This window comes from Neodiprion pinetum, chromosome 3 (assembly GCF_021155775.2).
Source record: "Neodiprion pinetum isolate iyNeoPine1 chromosome 3, iyNeoPine1.2, whole genome shotgun sequence".
NCBI classification, from domain to species: domain Eukaryota; kingdom Metazoa; phylum Arthropoda; class Insecta; order Hymenoptera; family Diprionidae; genus Neodiprion; species Neodiprion pinetum.
Genome location: NC_060234.1, coordinates 24,972,732 through 24,993,805, shown reverse-complemented (window position 1 = coordinate 24,993,805; position 21,074 = coordinate 24,972,732). Strand labels below are relative to the sequence as shown.

General features: G+C 33.5%; 2 protein-coding genes across 7 annotated transcripts; one reads left to right on the top strand and one right to left on the bottom strand.

The window, feature by feature from the left end:
* Nucleotides 1–228: 228 nt before the first annotated feature.
* On the top strand, nt 229–15,997 carry pds5 (cohesin associated factor B pds5). Of its 6 annotated transcripts, none has more exons than XM_069134039.1 (17): nt 229–244; nt 3,196–3,351; nt 3,509–3,703; nt 4,228–4,418; nt 4,697–4,904; nt 4,997–5,503; nt 5,596–5,894; nt 5,974–6,325; nt 6,453–6,557; nt 6,711–7,130; nt 7,287–7,649; nt 7,743–7,974; nt 8,339–8,586; nt 8,706–9,002; nt 9,507–9,542; nt 9,835–9,885; nt 9,999–15,997. In XM_069134039.1, the coding sequence occupies exons 2-17, from the start codon at nt 3,271–3,273 to the stop codon at nt 10,056–10,058; spliced, it is 3,645 nt and encodes a 1,214-aa protein (XP_068990140.1). In that variant the 5' UTR covers nt 229–244; nt 3,196–3,270; the 3' UTR covers nt 10,059–15,997. The 6 variants fall into 6 exon arrangements, with proteins under 6 accessions (XP_068990140.1, XP_046471201.1, XP_046471203.1 ...); XM_046615245.2 differs by lacking the exon at nt 229–244 and adding an exon at nt 269–419; XM_046615243.2 differs by lacking the exon at nt 229–244 and adding an exon at nt 429–745.
* Nucleotides 13,718–19,813, bottom strand: Rs1 (Dead-box helicase Rs1). Its single transcript, XM_046615248.1, has 13 exons — nt 19,582–19,813; nt 18,688–18,870; nt 17,814–17,901; nt 17,343–17,491; nt 16,887–17,192; nt 16,655–16,782; nt 16,314–16,511; nt 16,010–16,154; nt 15,668–15,849; nt 14,697–15,025; nt 14,309–14,566; nt 14,139–14,220; nt 13,718–13,932 (listed from the first exon to the last, which is right to left on the bottom strand). Exons 1-13 carry the CDS (start codon nt 19,666–19,668, stop codon nt 13,797–13,799), a joined length of 2,271 nt encoding a protein of 756 aa, XP_046471204.1. The 5' UTR covers nt 19,669–19,813; the 3' UTR covers nt 13,718–13,796.
* Nucleotides 19,814–21,074: the final 1,261 nt, after the last annotated feature.

Below are 21,074 nucleotides of genomic sequence, written 5' to 3'. Positions count from 1 at the left end.
GCTCGTGCAACTTCGATTTATGAAAGAAATATGGAATTTTCAAGATATTGAAGGGGTTCAATACCGTCGAAGCGATCCAGAAATATTCCGACGAGTCTGCTTGGTAGTTTTTTCATAAAAATATACAAAGTTTGTCGTCCCGTTACGAGAACTCTAAGGTCGAATATTTACAATCGAATTCGAACCTATGTATGGTTTGCTATTGACATCCCGCAATAAATATTACTACTGACACACGTAAATTGTAAGGACCGTATTTAATGAATGTATTTGGATCTGATGAATTATATTTATAAATACGCGAGGTTTTTTGCTAGTATGTATCCGTAATAATAGGTCGAGAGTGATGGCGGATTTGCAGTCGATAATATAATTGCCGAGGATTGATAACTTGTTCCTGGACAATTTTGACTTTTCGTGTAAGAAAGCCTTTCCTTACGTGGCCATGCATAGGTAACTTCAGGGCATTGAATGCGCTGTCGCGTCCTTTGACATGGTTAACCGTTTACAAAACTGATTTTACAACGTTTCTTGTGATATAGCGGGTACTTTATCATGCCTAGTGTGTGTGAAAAATCGGTGAAATTTCGACAAATCCTCAGTAATTGAGTTTAGTGGTGAATGTGACGAGCATTGTTTTTACCACGTCAAAAACTGAGCCAGTGTCGTGTGGTAGCCCGACAGATATATTTGCTTTATTGATATTTTGAGTGTCAGGCGTTTTGGTGTCTATGCATATCTTGAGGTAAAATTTTCCACTCTAATATGCACTATTGGTACGATTACATCGAGCATTCTGCCGATTCGATTTCGTAAAATGGCATTATCTTGTTAAAAAGATGCACTATTGTTTACGTACCTGCCGCAATCATTTACGGGCTGCCGACATAACCTCTAAATAATCACTCGATATGTGTCCCTTGACAAGTTTGCTATCACATTGCAGTGATCACGCATCATAAGTGAGTAGATTTTGTTTCGTGTAAGAAATGTCCAATTATTCTACAATTATACTAAACAATCGACCGTGTGTATTTAATTTTCTTTTCGCTTCAAAATCAAAATTACTTTACTAATCTAAGTACTAGCAAGCATCACTTCAGTATCGTCAACTCAAGCGAAGCCTTTGCTCCTATTAGTGAAATTTTGATGCAACATTACAGTAAACAAATGATTCCAATAATAGAAATTTCTTTTAGGAACAAGCGCATTAACAATAGTCCGGAAGTTATAACTGCAGTTGCTGAATGTATATAGTACTTTCATGATATTGTCCGTTGTCTGAAAACAGTCGATATATTCTCAAGCTTAGCTCGCTTGTGGTTATCCTATTGGTTTAAAATATATGAGCAATTATGGCAGACTCCAAACGAAAATGCTGTATTAAAAATTTGTTTCGCAAATTTTATTCATATCAATACTATTGGAGAAAAGAAAAATATGTTTGAAAATTAGTATTTATCAAATGCTAACTGCCTTACGTGGATATTTCTGGAGCCCTTCTGGAGATGTTCTTAGTTTTTCAGGAGTAGTTTTAACAAAAATGATTTTGCTCATTCTTATCGTCTATGCGTGTCGGTTATTCTTGATTTTTTATAGTTTTCAATGGATATGAAGGACTAGTATTTCAGCAAAAAATTCGTCAATCATTTCCATAACATCTCGTATTATTGTCAATTGATCAAATATCAGAAAAATCAAACTAGAAGGAATGATGTATCTGATGAATGATTACTGAATTCTTCTTCTTCATTTTATGGCTTAGGACGTTTTCTTAGATCAGCTATACTCGCAGAAGTGAACTCATTTTAGTTGTGTTCCCTACCTTCTGTCTTATAAATATTCAAACTAGGAAAATTATGAACGGATGGTGATTGCATTTAGATTCCTTAATAATTCTACAATTACTTGATATTTTCAAATTATACCTTTCACTTAATCCGTAGAAAAGATATCCTACAACCCAAAAAGGATTGTTTCGTAAAATTTCAAGTTTTATGAAATAGCAACAAAGTATTTGACAAGTAATACATACCAATAATTGTTCAACGAACACGTGACTTTTATAACGTAATTTCATAGATTCAAATAATGCTTGCAATAGAAATTGCATATAAATCTTGTGTAATGTAAATTCCAATATTATCTGATCCTGAACACACAATCCAGCACAATATCTTGTTCAAATAATTTTTATTAATTCAATTGTATTAGTTTCTGAAGTGTTGGACCAGGCGTAGTGATAATTATTTAAATTTTGGACGGAACAGATGGGTAAAAAAAATGTACCATCGTTTGTATATTTTTTTTTTTCACCACAGCGTTTGGCCCATATACTCATCCATCAAATGTACATGGATAAATGCGATTTACCGTTGCAATTATAATTCCGTAGTACAATGCGCAATTAAAAACAAAATTCACAATCTAGTCCAATTTTGGACTAGGCTGAATCCAGGAATGACTAAATTTCTCGCTTAAATTTATCACTCACTTCTGATAGCTGAAGAAAAGTTTAAACTATTTATGCTGTTTATAATTACTTCCCTCTTGCACATATTCAGTCATCCGGACCTATTTTTTAGGCATTATACTAATCGTATTGCTTCAGTCTCCCTCGCTCCTAACAAAATCTTCGAAATTTTTGAAAATTTGTATTCCAATGTAACATTGATAATTGCAACCATTTTGACTGTTGATATTGCTTGAATACTCACATCAACTGTCGGTCTCACTGTGCAGAAATGAAATTCTTATAAATTACTTGTAAAGCAGATTCGATAAGTGTATATTGATATTTTAATTTTGCAACAAAGCATATTTTTCTTTGAAGAAAAGTAGCTAGCTTTCGGTTAGAAAGGTTTAGTATAATTCATAGCTGCCATTGGTCATGGAAAACTGGAAAGTCCCGGAAAAATCAGGGAACTTTATTATTAGTCAAGAAATATTATGGCGGTGTGATAAAAAGAGAAAAAACAAAGCTTTTTCCATGAATGAAATTCTAGGTCAAATTTGTTTTCCACATGTTCCCTTTCATGACTATTAAATAGATCATAAATATGCTTTTGAAAACACCATTTATTGACATTTAAATGCTACTCAGTTCATATTATCATATGGTTTTTAGTTCCTACAATTACGGCTACTCGGACTTAGTGAAGTTTTCTCAATATTTTATTACTTCATATTTTGCAGAGTTTGGACGGTGTTTTAGGCTACTAATTACGAAGAAAATTTTTCTCAAAACCTTCGAGGAACATAGCTGATAAAATGTCAGAAATAGTTTACCCCCAGGGGTGCAGATCCGTTACCGAAGATCTCGGTCCAGATGAATTGATCAGACGTCTCAAGGTGATTATCATTTTTCATGCCTTGGCGATATCCAATTGCAATGTAAAATTGTTGCTGTGCAAAAATAATCAAGACTTTGTTGATTTATCAATGAAATTTTTATCAAATATAACCAATATATATGTACAACAATTGACGGTACCATTATGACAAACAGACACTGGCACATACCCTGCAAGCTATGGGTCAGGATGAGGGAATGTACCAGCAGTACATTCCGTTGGCTTTACACTTGGCCGAAGATCATTTCCTCATGCACCAAAGTAAAGATGTACAGTTATTAATTGCATGTTGTATCGCTGATGTTCTCAGAGTTTATGCACCCGAGGCTCCGTACAAAGATGCTGACCAGGTAAATAAATAAATAAATATAATTATACTAGAGAATATTAATGTAGAAAAAATTTATCTTGGTTCAAATATCCCCTTATTTTGAACGGAAGATGCAAGCATGCAATTATATTTAAGGTAAATGAGAATAGAAATGTGACAAATGTCGATAAGCTTGTTAGAAGTCAAGTAAATCAGCAAACCTGAAAATTGCATTAATGTTTTCTGTTGACCATGAATTGTAGGGAAACATGTACAAATATGTATGGATTTTACATGATGCTAGTAATTATGTAATTTGATCTGTCCCTTAGAGATCAATATTTTATGCAATGTGTGTCTTTTTTTTTTCACAAGACATTTGCAAACGGATTAACAATAAATTAGTATCATTTCGTAGTTTTTGAATTGTATTTAATTTATTATTCATATCTCTTGGGTGAGATACTTGGCAATCATTGTCTCACACCTTGGACATGTAATCATTTTATTGATTTTTAATCTATTTGCCTAATATTCGGCTATTATTGTTTTTTTATTCAATAGGTGAAGACAATATTTTTATTCCTCATCAAACAGCTGTCAGGTCTGAAGGATCCAAAAGATCCGGCTTTTAAGCGGTACTTTTACTTGCTTGAAAATTTGGCTTATGTGAAATCTTTTAATATGTGCTTCGAACTGGAAGATTGTCAAGAAATATTCTGCGCGTTGTTTTCACTCATGTTCAAAATAGTCAAGTAAGTAGTGTTTAATTAAATGAATTTGATTACATTTCAAGATCAAAACTTACACTTTTCCAATAGATTACAAAATTTTATATAGTGAGGTTTATTTACTGTAAGGAACTAGATCAATTAAATTTTTCTTAGTTTCTATGAGAATCAACAAATTTTACAAATCGAATTAGCGGATTATATGTTAAGATATTCAGTACATTATTTGGAACAGATTTAATACAAAAACAGCTCCAAATGACGAAATTTGTAGTAAAATATTCACGTAATTACCGTTCCAGCGACGAGCACTCTGGAAAAGTAAAAAGCTTTATGCTGGATGTGTTATGTCCACTTATAACTGAATCGGATATAGTTGGAAACGAGTTATTGGACATAATTCTCATGAATATTGTAGAGCCAAATAAGACTCAGAAAAAGAATGCTTACTTGTTAGCAAAAGAACTTGTGATTAAGTGCAGTGACACTCTAGAACCATATATTCAAGCGGTGAGTAGACAGAGAATTAGCAGAAGATATTTTTAAACCTGACAAATTTGAATTGTCATTAATAATGTTGTGAAACTTCAACCATTTTCCAGTTCTTTAATCACGTGCTGATTCTTGGAAAAGAAGAGAAAGGTCTACAGATATGTAAAAAAGTCTACGACTTGATATACGAATTGAATCACATTTGTCCTAGTGTTCTGCTATCCGTCCTACCACAGTTGGAATGTAAACTGAAATCATCTTTGGAAAACGAGAGGCTGGGTGCCGTAGCTTTACTTGCTAGAATGTTCTCAGAAAAAGGATCGCAGCTAGCTATACAGCATACCCAGCTGTGGCGAGCGTTTCTAGGTAGATTTAACGACATAAGCGTATCAATTCGCATAAAGTGTGTTCAGTATTCAATGCATTTCTTACTGAATCATTCGGAGCTCAGAAAAGACATTACCGATACATTGAAATTAAGGCAACATGATGCAGACGAAAGCGTAAGGTATGAAGTCGTCATGGCAATTGTTACCACCGCACGAAGAGATTTTGAAGTTGTGTCAGACAGTGAAGATCTGCTGGAATTTGTGAAGGAAAGAACACTGGACAAAAAAGTGAGATTTATTATACAAACAGTTCATTAGGTCATTTTGGTCAATGACATGTGTCAAGTTTGTATTCTTAATGAATTATACTTAATTTGCAGTTTAAAATTCGGAAAGAAGCTATGTCGGGATTGGCAATGATTTACAAAAAGCATCTCAACGACGCTGACGTACCTCAAGCTACAAAAAAGGCAGTGACTTGGATTAAAGATAAAATTTTGCATGGATATTACATGGCTGGAATGGAAGACAGATTACTTGTCGAAAGGCTACTTAATACGTGTTTAGTGCCGTACCAACTAAGCCCAGAAGAGAGAATGAAAAAATTATATCACTTATTGGGAACTATCGATGATCATGCATCCAAAGCATTTGTTGAGCTGCAAAAGCATCAATTAGCGTGAGTAGATTTGTTCAACTTTCACTTTGAAACTCTAGGACAAATGGTATATATTTCATCCGATATTCTTTTGCAATAGGGTGAGAAGATCTGTTGTCGAATGGGTTGAGATTACAAAGAAGCCAGAATCTCCCAGTCGTGATCGAGACTTGTTGGCCAAAGTTTCACAGATATCACGTTTTCTACCAGATCCAATGAAGGCACAAGAATTTTTACAGAAATTTAGCCTTCATATGAAGAAAGACCCGACATTGCTTCAAGGAATGGAAACCATTGTACAACCTAATGTTACCTGTAAAGAATGCGCTGAAACTACGAGTTTAGTCCTCAAGAAGCTGGGTCAACCGGTTATGACTAATCTATACTACAACACAATCAAAATGTTGTTAGAGAGAGTAAGCTCAGTCATGATAGATGAAGAAGCAATTCGGGTAAATATACTGAAAATTTGGAAAGTAATATTACAAGAATGCAAATAATGGCACATTAATGACCTCAATCGTGTAACGAAGATCCTGAATTTCGAATTTTAAGTTTACATTTTTCTCTTTTTTTTAGGTATTAATTGGATATGTCTTGGATTGTTTAAAAGGAGGTAATGTCATTGAAGAAGTCGGGTTGAATCCGAACAACGCTGGTGAAAAGGGATTGAGATTGCTTGTGGTAAATAAATTTGATTAATTACGTGAATCTAAATTGTTTGAATCTTCTCGGCTACAATCAAAAACATTATTAATACTAGTTTTTTCTAATGCTTTAAATATAAGTTATCTTATTATGTACACATAATATCAAAGATTCTCTGTCACCTTCCAGATGTTATCATTCGTTTTTGGCCCTCATTTCCTTCACGCCGACATACTAATGCGTTTGGTCAACTTGTTAGAGCTTGATGATGAAATGGTCGCACCATTGGTCCTGTCTATATTTACATTTTTGGGAAAATATAAGTCATTGTCTGAGGTGGCCCCTGACATAATGAACCTCATGGTCCCTTTGTGTAAAACATTCGCTGAAACCGGTACTCCGAAACAAGCCAAACAGGCAATTAGGTGCTTGTTTGTTAATATGGCGAATATTCACGATTCCATATTCCCCGAAATCATTGAAAGGATCAAAAACACACTCACACCAACTTCAGAACATTACCGAACATCAATTGTTACATTGGGACATATCGCCTACAATTTGCCTGACAAGTATCAAATACAAATAAAGAATATGGTCTCTAGAAAGGTAAATTGATTAAAAACCTAATTGAAACGTTCACGTTGTTGTTTGAAAACAATCAGAACAAAGTGACATTATGTAAAGCAATAAAATTTTGTGCTTCCAGCATTTCATATTTATTTCGAGTAACAAGTTTTGGTGGTGATGATTTTAACATTCCAGATTGTCAAAGAACTGCTGGTCAAGGAAAACAGTGAACAAACTACAGATGTTATAGAAGGAGACTGGTGTCGAGAAGATCAATTACCCGAAGAAACACGTTGCCGTTTAGAAGCATTAAAATGTATGGCCAGGTGGCTGTTGGGACTTAAAAGTGACGTTCTTTCTGCCCAAAAAACATTCAGAATGCTTAATGCATTTGTAGTAAATAAAGGTGACCTTTTGCAACAAGGCAGATTAAGTAGGGCAGAGATGAGCTGGCTCAGATTGCAGGCTGGGTGCTCGATGCTTAAGATATGCGAGCAGAAGGGAGTAGGAGACCAATTCACGGCGGAGCAATTCTACAATCTATCTCAACTCATGGTTGTAAGTTCATGAAGCAGCAGCATTAGTCAAAGATACAGTAAAAGAAGGGCAGCTCTGATACTGAGTTGTAAAAATGAAATACGTTATTTTCAGGATGAAGTTCCACAGGTTAGAGAAGCTTTCGGAGGTAAACTTCACAAAGGTCTGGGCAGAGGGATACCAAATAAATGCTTACCTCTTGATTTTATGGGGTATTACGCACTTGCTGGTAAAGAGCAAGATAAGAGGCTGAAATATCTTTTGAAGACATACATGCAAACAGACATTAACAAGAGAAGAGACTATGTAAAAACACTCTCACTGGGAACAGTGGACAAAGCGATGGGTAAGGAGATCAATTTATTAATTTTTCAATCTACATATTTCCCTGAATATTAAATGATATTTGAAGGCTATAAAGAATATTTTTGTCTTAATCCGAAAGTAGGGAAAAAGTGTTGAAGAAACAAATCGATTTCATGGGAGGGGTTAAAGTATAAAATTGAAGTTTAGAATTTGAAAGTTAATGGAGTCAAATTTGTACAACAAATGCGTCGCTCAACACATGTTCTTATGACCCAAAAAACATTTCTAAACAGATAGTTTATAAATCTCGAGACAGGGGCATTCGGCCCTCTTAAACAGGGATATTCTTTGGTACTGATCAATCTCAATGACCTTACCATAATATATGTATTACTTACTGTTAGGTCAATTACCCCACATTTTACCAGACTACATGCTGGTATTTGCGGTGCCAATTCTGGCGCACGATCCCGAGTTCACAAACTATAATGACGTAAGCCAACTTAAGGTCATTCAGCAGTGTCTTTGGTACATCCTGGAGCCACTGATAACCAAAAATGAATTCTACTGTTACGGATTTTACAAAAACCTGATTGAACGAATGAAAAGTCACAAGGATGCGTTGAAACCAGAGGATGACAATGTCAACTATGTGAGCAGAGAATCACGTTTGTTTGAAATTATTTCGCATGTAACCAGAAAACTTAGCTTCTGTAGCCTTGCCCAACAATTTATGGATCAACTATAATCTTTTATTTATTTTTTTTCCAGAAACTATGGGCTGTGTGTGATTTAGCTATGAATGTTATATTTTCGAAGACAACAAACTTCGATTTGAAAGAGTTCCCGAGTGAAACCCGCATTCCTACAATGTATTTCAAGAAGGCTGATGAACTCTTGGTAAATTCTAAAAATTATCTGCCTGCTGAAATGCAAGTAAATATGTCCAGTCCCAAAGCAAAAGGTCTACTTCACAATACACACATGGGTAATGACAGGCCTCAACGTAGAACAAAATCGAAACAGCAAAAGGAAGTAGGCATTGGACCGAATGAAACAGACGCCAGAGTAAGTAATTTTTTAAAATCAATATTTTTATTATAATAGTTATACTGCCCAATAGCGTGAATGTTGAAATCAAGTCACTGTGTATAATGACAAATTGTAATATTTGAAGAATTTCATTACATTTCAATGTAGACATTCCAATGTAGATTGGTTAATTCAAAAGATGTGGATCTTTTTTGAACAAGTCTAAATCATATTTGAGATGCTCGTACTCGAAAAAATTTGAAGATAAATCAGGGCTTTCTGTTTCAACAGGTAGTTATGTATAAAAATAATTTAGATCTAATCTGAGATATAGGCAATATTACATTTGTCTCTTGATCGACGTTATTTGAACTGCTATCAGCTAGTATTTCATAAGAGTGATAGAATTTTTCATTAATATTAAAGCAAAGATCATTTGGTGTAAATACTGTTTAGTATTGATTTAATGTAGTTATTTTTTTTTAATTCTGTGCATCCTACACACAATATTATGTACACAATGTTAATCTGCGTTTCAAGCTGCAAATCGGAGAAATGGAATGTATTGATGCACAGGTAATGATGCAATTTGCAGTAAATATTTTATATTTCCCAGAATTTTTTATTTCACTTTCTTAAGGTGGGGGCTTAATGCATTTTGTAGATGAGATGTATTCGAAGATAAATCATTTGAACATGAAAAAGTATTTATTACCCCTTTGTATATGAAACGTTGAATTAGTCAATATAGTTGTGAATGGATCTATACACCCAATGTTACATTTACTCTAAACAACATGCAACATGTCTTAATTGTTACTTATCAGTATTTCTTTTGTAAACCATCGGTACTATTTATTACTTACAGCCTGCAGAAGCATCAGAGACTAGAATCCAACTTCCTGGATTGGATGATGAGGTATGATAAAAAATACGATAAACACAGCAAGTCTCTTTAACTACACATCTTATATTGAAATGAAGTGATTGACGAATTAAGTGTTGTATGTTTGGATTTTTTAATAATTCCAGATCGAAGAACCACCAGCCAAAAGAATGCACAGAGATTCTGATAAAATTAATTTGAAGTGAATCAAGCATGTGTGTGGTTGCGTCGTGGGAGAGGAGTGGGGCGTATGGGGATCGATATAATACAGTAAATATATGAGAAAAAAAAATCTGAAGAAAAAAACAGTTTACAAATTAGGAAACAGAATATTTTGGTTATACACAACAATTATTACACCTAAGTCGTTCGCGTATTTCTAGAAGTTTACCCGTTGATGTTATGACGCACTACACTTGATCGCTGACACATATTTGTTTATAATTCATAAAACTCATTCTTGGGAAAACTTGTAGGACAATATCGCAGAGATTCCTTTAATAAATAATTTTGCATTTGCGTCAGACATGGAATTTAATTTTACCCTAACGTATTACGGTACGTTGCGTTTGTTCAGTATAATTTTAAAAGTCTTATGTATGCGAATACATGTTTAGGTATTATTGGTGGTACCCTCTGGCTGTGTTATGAATATATGAGTTAACATCATCAAATTCATTAGTTGATTGGATCTTGTCATAACTTAAGCATGAATTTAAGACTGAAACAAGGTTTAGATAGGATTTTTGAACTGGTCTCGTTTAGATTCTTTCAATTGGTTTAATTGTTTGTTTAAAAATTATCACCTACATAAAAAAAAAAAAAACTGCTTTAGGGTTAATACAGTTGAGGATAATACACTTTACATTTCACAGTCCACTATCATATTAAATGTTCAGTTTGTAATATTTTATGAATTATATACTCATATCTGTCAACTTTTGAGGGTGTTTCATTTCCTTAACACATTAGGCTAGGCGTCTTGATATTAGAATTCTTGCATACAAATTATCTATCTTACGTTTCTTTTTTTTCTGTCAAGAGTCAACTTTTTTTTACATTAAGTTAGTTTTGATAACAGTCGAATTGCTGTCGATTAAAGCTTGCATGGCATTGAGTTCACAAGAATCTTTTGTTTTACATTATACAGATGAGATAGTTCTCATTGGATAAGTTTATTTAATTTTATACTAATCTTGAATGAAAGTAATTTGCCAGTCAGTCAGTATCGTTTGGTAATCGCGCTTTATGTAAGCTAAAGTTAGATTACCAGAGATTTCGGTAATTTTCAGGTCATCTTGAATTATACTGCAAAGAAATTAATTTATATTTTTGAGTGTTCCTTGTTTATCGTAAGGTCTACTTTTTTACTTGTTCTAGTATGGCAAAGATTTAAGTTGATAATTTGGGCAAATCTCTAGTATTTAGATTGGATATTTCTCAATGATATTCTTTGAAAAAAATATCAATTACTAATTTTTCAACGACGTCCAATGCAAATGCGAGCTTTAAAAGAAGTGACACAGCTAAGTTGGCTTACTTACATTCATATTCTCAGCTAACTGGTGTGTGCGAATCAGCTGAGTAATCCAAAGTTGTTCATTTCTATTAATATTATTATGATTACTATTATTTCTATTGTTATGTAATGAAAACTCTGTGCGATGACATTAGCTGCAAGTTTTTGTCTACAAGCCTTGTTTACTAATAAATGCTTGCAAGATTTCAGTAACAATTTACATTAGTGACTTGATATTTTCTTTTCTGCTAATAAATGGCTAGGGTGGAGTAGTTTTGTAGTTGGAACGATTTTGCTAATAATTATTTTTAAACACATGTAGGCATGAAAGTTCACAGGACAGTGCAACATGATAATAACTCTTACTCTACGAGTAATGGAAAAAATAAATTTGATCAACCTTGAATTTGATCATGAATGTCGCCTTCATCTGCTGAAGATTTCTTGCAGCATCATTTTTTGCTAATACGTTTGGTACGAATAGATTAAATGAAAATGTATTTTTAGTACGCTGAGTTCGCAATTTGTCCTCCATTTTCATTATTTACAAAGTTTAGTATTTTAATCATGCTTGGATACATTCATATTCAATATACGTATAGAATAACGAGTTGAACAAGATGTAAAAAATTACACATTTTACATATTAAAATCAGTTCATAAAAATTGGATTATAATAATAGAAGAAACTATTCATCACAAGATTCATGCTGCATACTTGTTTCCTATCATAGTAAGGGTCCAAGCAAAGTTTTACAATAGAAATTTGGTCCCAAATCGATAACTGGAATTAATATTATTTTACAGATTCATATATTTATTACCATTCCAGATGGTATCAAATGCTTGTTATACTGTACGCTGATAGCTTTCCATGTTTGTATTATTACATGTTGTTGTCGCATAGCTAACAGCGAGTGCTAAGTTATTGCTTTCGTGTTTGATGATTCCTAGGTAATCGGTTTTGTTCATGCCTAACTTTAATTAAGTTCTGACGCATATATTCATTGGTATATTGATGATCTATAATCGATAGACAATAGAAAGTTTTCTTGGTTCGTAGTCTTATTTGTATGAAACGTGATATACATAATAGTTTCTGTATTTTATTTGCTAATAATACCCTAAGTAATTTATAAATTCTAGCTAACCATTTGCTGAGAATTAGCCAATGCCATTCCTGAAAAATATGTCAAACTTCGCAAATTTCATTAGAGTCGAGTTTTGTTGTAAATTAATGTTGAAAAGAATGCTTGTGCCCAATTTTTATCATCCTAAATATATGTTTCTTTCTTGCTAAATATTACATTTACGACTTTTACGATAAGAGAATGCATTATTTTTAGTTGTCATGAAATTATTACCCAGCTATTTGGAAATTGTAGATATTTATGAGTGATCATATGAGTTGCAGGCATTGTTGTAAACATTCTTTACCAACATTGCAAGTATATTCAATGTTTATAAAAAAAAATCTTATCCATTATTATTCAAGTATTTTCAACTTTCGATATCGTGAACGTATTTTCGTAAAAATTTTGAGAGAATAAAAGTTTCGCACAGGCCTAGTTCTGATTACATTTTTTTTTTTTTTACCTGAACGGTATAACTATTATTGTATTAAAGAACATTAAATTAACTTGAATGTAAGTATGAATGAAACATATTAATTGTGAACAAAGACGGATGAATGTGTTTATTGTATTTAAGCAACCTACAAAATAAAAATAAAAAACAAGATAAAAACGTAGTATCTATTAACAGATTTTACAGTATCTGGCTTTTTCATAGAACTCTCAGTCGTCATATAACTTTTAGATACATCATAATATAGAACGAGTACTTACCATTGTGCTTGCCAATAATGTTTAATTGACCATTATTACAATTAATTATCTATTGTTACAAGTCAAAAATTCCACATTGCACTTTAGAAAAATTCAACAAAAACTGAAAATAATATCAAGCCAGAAAGGTGAATAACTTTGTTATTTTATTCTCTCGAATAAACACGCGGCAAGCATTTGATTATATTCTATCCAATCAAAAATTGTTTACATCCATACATGGATGAAACATTTTATTCACAATAACCATTGAACCAGTAATACTCGTTGCATTTATAAATGCTGCTATATACCTATAAGCTAATACTGTAATTTCTGCGAATAGGACAGAGAACTCGATGATGCATATTTCAAACGAGAGGCAGATTGCAAATATTCAATATTATCTGTCAGTCTGTGACATAAATAAGGTATTGTATTGGTTCTATAATAAAACAAATTACGAAACTACACTTGACGCGTATCACTATCGATCGATTTCATTGAAAGTAGATGATAGTTACAGATTACCATTTTATTATTATAATAACACAGGTAATTTACATTTTATTATTATATTAACACAGGTAATCTACATTTTATCTACGTTTTCTGAATCTTTTTTGACCTTTGGGTTTAGCTCCCGCTGGTTTCCCAAAAAGCTTCCCTGGTTTCTGTTTCGATTTGTCATTGCCAAAAGCTTTTCCTTTCTTCTGTTTTTTCTTATCATTTGCTCTGAAAAAAGTTTCGTGATCTTTGTTATACTACATAATTTAAAACCAATATTTGTTAGTCTAGACTAACTTGAGTTTGATATAGAGAAGTGTGCAGAAATAGAAAGGATGATTTTTGAATTACAGATAATTTTTTTCAAGTATAACCTGACCTCATCTAAAGTTTTTATATGAGTGCAATTGGATTTATTTAAACATTAAACTCACTCGTAACGCATTTTCTTCACTCCCTTCTTACTTGTGTCCGTCAAATCTTCAGCGAATGAAGATCTTGATCTTTTCAACGATCCTGTAGAAAAATCATTCGAAATTGAAATATCTTTCATTGTCAAATACATGTTTGTTAATTTTGTAGATTGAGCTGTGAGTAAACTTACCTTGTTTTTTAGAAGATACATACATATCGTCATCAACGACAGATCTGATTTTCTTCTGTTTATTATTCCGTTTGGCTAATCTTGCCTGAAATGCGGCAACTTTATCCATTTCCTTGTTTGCTCTGTCTTCTGCAGTTTCTTTTTTAGGATTTTTTCTTTTCGCTTCTTTTGCTTTTTCGTTGACTGCGTTTGATGGTTCTTTTTCCTGTTTCTTTTTCCCCTTTCCTTTATCTTTCTTCTCAGTTAATAGCAATTTATCTATTTCGGCAAAAAAATTTAGTACAAGTTAGAGTTCATAAATCCATTAGTAATGTTATCCATTGCATCAGGGATATTAAATAATAGAATAATTTTGGCTAACTGTCAGATCATTTTATCATATTCGTACCCTTTTCCAGTTTTCTCTCCTTGTCATTCTGAAACCATGACCTTTGAGTTTTGCTATCGTCACCTTTCAACATATTTTCTGCTCTTTTGGCTTGATTTTCGACCTTTGCTAATTCTTTTTCTTCACGTTCCTCCTGGAGTATTGCCTCGATATTTTTTTCGAGTGCTCCTAATCTTTTGTTATATTTTTCGATTATATCCGGAGGAATTATTCGGTTCTTGACAGGATTTTTAGCTTGTTTGATTACTTCTTTTACTAATAAACGTTCTTGTTCACCAGCCAATGAAACCGAAACACCCGCCCGACCTGCTCGAGCAGTTCGTCCAACTCTGCATAAATTTTAGTTGACACAGTATATTTTATAGAGTAAAAATTCCTACCAAAGTGAATTTGGCCCCCCAATATATGACAGATCTGAAAATTTTCTTGCCATCGATTGCACTTCGTTTACCAACTTTGCCATATCTTTATTTTCGTTTGCCCCTTCTAAGTTTCAAAGTTATCTGTTTTCGGAAATTGAGGAGGCCACCTTTGCCAATTTGGCCCCCACCATATGCCGAATCAATTTTTTTTTTGCCATCGATTTTCCTTGGTTTGCCAATGTTTGCCATATCTTTATTTTCGTTGTATGTATGTTGGAGGACCAACTCCGTGAAGTTCAGTTTCGAATGAGAATAACTTCTGGACTAAGAAGGCGCAAACGAAAATAAAGATATGGTAAATGAAGGAAAATCGATGACAAAAAAATCATTGGATTTAGTGTATGTTGGGGGACCAACTATGTGAAGGTAATTTTCGTAAAACGAATAACTTTCGAACTGAGAAAGGGCAAACGAAAATAAAGATATGGCAAACGTTGGTAAACGAAATGCAATCGATAGCAAAACTTTTTTTGTTTTGTCATATATTGAGCGGCCAAGTTTACTTCGGTAAAATTCCCGACTACATTTAATTATTATTTGTCAACTGACCTGTGAATATAATGTTGAATAGTAGCAGGCATGACAAAATTTATAACTGTTTTTACACCACTGATGTCCAAACCACGTGCTGCAACATCGGTGGCTAAAAGAACGTCAATTTCTTCGTCTTTGAATTTCCTTAAATTTTCCAAACGTTGAGGTTGTGTTAAATTACCGTGTAGCTCACCTACCTAGACAATTGGTAAAAAACACTCAATGATAATGTTTGATCGAAACATGGGGACCTTATCTATTTATTAGATAGCTTTCTAATAGTAATGAATAGAAAAGAATGTATCAATATTGTAAGGCGAAGTCTAATAAACTTTGTAATTTGAATACTTCACGAACCTTTACACCTAATAAACCCAGCAAAATATGAAGTCTGTGTGCTTGTTTCTTAGTTTGAACGAAAACCATAGTATGGTCGTGGAATGTTCTGCAGATGAGAGCAGCTAAAACAGATTCACGGTCACCTTCTCTCTCCTTACGAATCCTGGAATGCAATTAGAAAAAATAAACATGGCATTGACATTACAGTCTGTTTTGTTTCCAAAAACTACTCATTAATGTGTTTCTTATCATAATATTTTACTTCTGATGAGATAACAAGGAAAGAAATTGATTTGTCTAGAAAAATAATTCTCAAGCTTACCTAACAAATTCCTGTCTCAAGTTAAACGCAACATCTTGATTGCTATCGACAAATACTTTGACAGGTTTATCCAAAGATACTGCAGCCAAATCTTTCACTTCTTCTGTCATAGTAGCAGAGAATAAAATCGTTTGTCTACTTCTCGAGCATTGTCTCACAATATGTTTCATTTGCTCAGCAAAGTATTCGTCAAGCATTCTAGGAAAATAATGATTTTTAATAACGCAGAAGACAGTAGTTTCAGATCTATAGACTGAATATAAATGCCGAGAATATCACGATTTTCTTTAAAAATAGTGTTTTCATATCCATCTTTTGATATTAATAATTTTTCTCCTCACCTATCAGCTTCATCTAAAATGAGCACTTCAATACTGTCCAGGGCAAATGTCGGTGTATTTGTTAAATGATCAATCAAACGTCCAGGGGTAGCTATTACGATGTCGGGATTTTTTCGTAAAACTGATTCCTATGGCGAAAGTGTCATCAAGAAAGAAGTCAAAGTTATAAATAAACGCCTCAACATGCTTAGACTGAAAGTAAGTTTTACTCAATCCGATTTGATTCTCTTACTTGCACTTTAACATCTAATCCTCCAACAGACAGTCCAACTTCAACAGTAGTGAACTGGGCCAATTGTTTTGTTACTTGATATACTTGCACACCTAGTTCTCTGGTTGGCACAAGTACCAGAACTCTAGATACTGCTGTACCTTCGGCAGGTTTGTATATTAACCTTTCCAAAGTGGGAAGCATGTATGCAGCAGTTTTCCCTGTACCAGTAGCTGCGCACCCACAAATATCTCGACCCATTAAAGCAATAGGAATAGTTGCTGCTTGTATTGGTGTTGGATGTACGAAACCCATAGCTGATATAGCCTGTAAATAGTAAGTAATTGACATTGAAACAATCAGACTTATCAATCTTCAGGATTTCTAATCTGCGAGTTGAATACAAGATTGGACTACTTATTCGAGCACTAGCAAGCAGTTCAAAACAGTGTTATCAATTATTACAATCGTCGTTACCTTAAGTAAAGGTCTAGATAAATTCATTTGATAGAATGATGCATGCTCATCAAAACCTGAAGCCTCTTCAAAGTCCATTAAATCCAAATCATTGTTTAAGGAAGTTTGTTTTCTCATTTTACCCTTTCGTTCTTTCACTCTGAAGTTGTCTGTAACGATTTGTAGTATCCAATAAATATTGTAATTTTCAGAGTATTTTTTATTAGTACTAAAAGTGAAGTACCGTATCGTGCCATTTATAAGCCAATTGGCTCACTTTATGTTTTTCCATTTATTTCGCATTTTAAAATTATCTAGTTTACATGGAAATGATGGCTTATATTAGAACACAAATGAATGCTGCAGTAATTCTTGATTGTGGAGCAAGATGAACAAGATCCGAGATAGAAGTACTCAACTTATGTTGAATACCACAAGCTTTGATATGTATCAAGATCAATATGTGATACATAAATTATTCGTTTAAAATACCTCTTTTAAGCTCATCGTCAGAAAGATAAATCCCTTCCTCATTGACAGCTTCTTGTTCTATCTTAATTGGGTTGTCTTCAGTTCCGTTCTAAGCAGACAAGTTGATGGATTATGATATATTTATTAACCTTCTAACGCTTGTACAATAGAAAAATAATTTATGAGTATGTATACGTATAGTAGAAACTTAAAATTATAGCAGGGTTTTCAAAAAAATTGTTCTTAGAGAAGAAAAAGTAATCTATCATTGTTTTAGATTCTATTGAGACTGAGGATTAGTGAACCCTCCACGGTACACTTTGGTCTTTTGAAGCACAACCCAAACTTTGTTCTTAAATATCTCTGAAATACAAGAAGGGCTGGAAATGGCTCCACTCCCTAAAAGAAGTTATTGGTGGTGGAGCCGGAAAAGCCAAGACACGACAAAATCCAATATTCTTTTGGTAAATAGCAAAGAGTACAAATTGATACTTATATAAATACGGCATCATTTATGAATATTAAGGTGGCCCAAAAATTTTTTCCTTAGCATAGATTAAAAAAGTTGGTTTTGTACTGAAACGAATTCCCATTAAAGAAGAGCTCCTCTGATTTATCACGTGTGAATCAGATACAGAATATTAAAGTCGCATGAGAAACCTACTAAAATTGAGCTACAGGGCTTTTCTTTCTCAGAAATTTGTTTAGCTCACGGATCAATTTTTTTGTTCCAAGCCAATAAAAAAACCAGGGCAGGACATAAAAGACCCAGGAGTTCCATAGAAGCAGTAAAAAAACGGGTTCCGTGGAGGGATAAAACATTTGAAATTATTGCGTCCTTTTCAAGCATGTGGTAACTAAAGTTAAATTATTTGATTGACATACAGATGCGTACCTCTTCTTCGTGTTCTTTTCTTACTTTCTGTATTTTATCATCAAGTTTTGTCTTTGCTTTTCGCTTTATGTATTTGCTAAGATCATCCCAAGTGTCTTGATTATACTCAGAGGCATTGCTGATGAATTGGAAATCACTATCAAAATCTTTCTTCTCCTGTTTCTTTTGCTTACGTGGTTGATACTGCAGAATATAAAATAGGAATAAAGAGTGTTTATCAAAACAGCACATTATTCACACCACAGAGTAAACTTAGAACCATCACTTCAGACACTGCAAATACTTGCATCTCGCCTATCTTTGACGCAGATGATGAGTTCATACGACCCACCATATTGCATATACACACGAGGTGCGAATCATGCTACCATTGTCTGATGCCGTCACAGGGATACATAATACCAATAAACTGCAACTTTGTTGAGGCATTGAATGATTTTACATGATGTGCGCAGGGTCAGTTAGACCAGTTACTACCTAAATAAGAATGGATCGGCAAAAAATAACCCGCACTTTAACAGTGTTGCATTTCTATCTCTTTAATGGAGACAAATACCGACAGCACGATTCATATCTCGTGTGTTTGTGTAGTTTCCAATATCGAAATTCTACAATACTTGATAAAAACACCAGCGAAGATATAACACTGCCCAAAATTCGGTACATGTAAACATTAGGCATGCCCGTGGGAATCAGTACAGGTTCACTCCGTAGTGCGCATAGCGAAAGCATTATTAAAATCAGATGAGGAAAATAATTTTGTGAATTACTGGTTAAAAATTGTTACAACAAAAAAATATGTATCTAAAATGTAACCATATCAGTAAATAAAAGTTTAGCTCTGCTAATATCATGTGCGAGATCAGGTTATAGTGAAAAGTATTTTTAACTTACGTCGTCTTCTTCGTCAGATTTGTCCGAATAATCAGGGACTTCCTCATCGTCTACGATCGTTTTTATCAAATCATAATCTTGTGCCATTTTTGAAATTTTTTTATTCAAATATTAATGTTTTAGCAACTCAATACGTCTTTTGTATGTGTCGTACTCTTGAACGTAGCTGGTGACGTTTTTTGGTTATGATCTCAAACACGCGTCCTACAGTGGCTGCTATGGCTGCATATGGCTGGATACAATCGATACAATCATTGTAATATGCACCCGCCCGATGATTTCCGAATACCTCCGAGCATTTCCGAGTGCCTTTACATCCGCACAATCCTTCCCATTTTAAACTTACGGGATCATGAATTACACACAGGTATGCATTCAAACATTCAACGTTGAGATTGTCACTTTACTCATGTCCGTTTATTTTTTAATACTTTACAGTCATTCTGGCGTATAAAACATATTAAAACAGATTCATTCTGATGTCTGCCATCCGGAAATTCTCAAGGAAATGTATTACATGATGCGAAAATCAATCGGAATTAATCGTGGTACTGTTTCGAATATGTTTCGAGGGCTTCGATTTCTATCCATTTTATTAGGTTTTAATTGTAATGCAATATCTATTTGATCAATCTGCAACATGCAGTTTTGTTTCTTCTTATTCCTATTCAATTTTTTGGTACATATTTAAATCTATCTAATACGTTTTGAATAAATAAATTTCTCTTGATTCGTTTCTGTTTGGATACTACAACGTTTTGAATTAGGTTTTCTCTCGGTTTTTTAAATCATTTTTAATCCATGAATCAAGATTTTGAATGTTTCTGCAGTTGAAAATATTATTATTTAAGCTCCTCAAACGACAATCCAATTAGAATAGTTTGATGATAAATACTGAAGCTATACCTGACCATCTCTTGTTACACAGTCATCTGATTGTTATTCCAAATTTTAAAGAGATTAGCAATAGAATCCGACGGATTCAAAGTTTCTGTTTCGTTAACGGTATCATTATGTTACTGTTTGCATTAATTTTTCAGCTGAGGATACTCGTTTTTCCTACTTATCTAGAATTGTAATACTTCAAACAAATACGATTTAAGGAGATTACAAGAGTTACATCACACATGCTAATTTCCCATTTTCATCCCATATTTGTGCCATCTCCAATATAAAATACTTCAAGCTCAGTGTGATTTCATATTGGTGTCAACTTTATTTTTGTTAGAATAGATCTTTTATTGACTAAGTTTGTCGATTTCTGTCAGACTATATCGCATGAACAAATATTTTAACGATATACATAATTTAATTGGGCAAATATTGAAATTTAATTCTAGGTCCGAAGACTTTTAAGTTTCTTCCGTTGATTCCCATCAAATGACCGTGCGATTGTCTCTGATTCAATTCTAACTGATTTTCTGTATGATCGTCAGAACTAACTGTCGCAGAAAGGCAGCGTCATTAGCAGAATATATTTTCATTCAACGGCT

Coding starts and splice junctions, on each gene's coding strand:
- pds5 (XM_069134039.1), top strand. CDS start 3,271: ATGTCAGAAATAGTTTACCCCCAGGGGTGCAGATCCGTTACCGAAGAT. Junction 5,504..5,595: donor AAAGAACACTGGACAAAAAA/GTGAGATTTATT, acceptor CTTAATTTGCAG/TTTAAAATTCGGAAAGAAGC. Junction 9,886..9,998: donor TTCCTGGATTGGATGATGAG/GTATGATAAAAA, acceptor TAATAATTCCAG/ATCGAAGAACCACCAGCCAA.
- Rs1 (XM_046615248.1), bottom strand. CDS start 19,668: ATGGCACAAGATTATGATTTGATAAAAACGATCGTAGACGATGAGGAA. Junction 17,492..17,813: donor TGACGATGAGCTTAAAAGAG/GTATTTTAAACG, acceptor AAATCGTTACAG/ACAACTTCAGAGTGAAAGAA. Junction 14,567..14,696: donor GGAGAGAAAACTGGAAAAGG/GTACGAATATGA, acceptor TTGCCGAAATAG/ATAAATTGCTATTAACTGAG.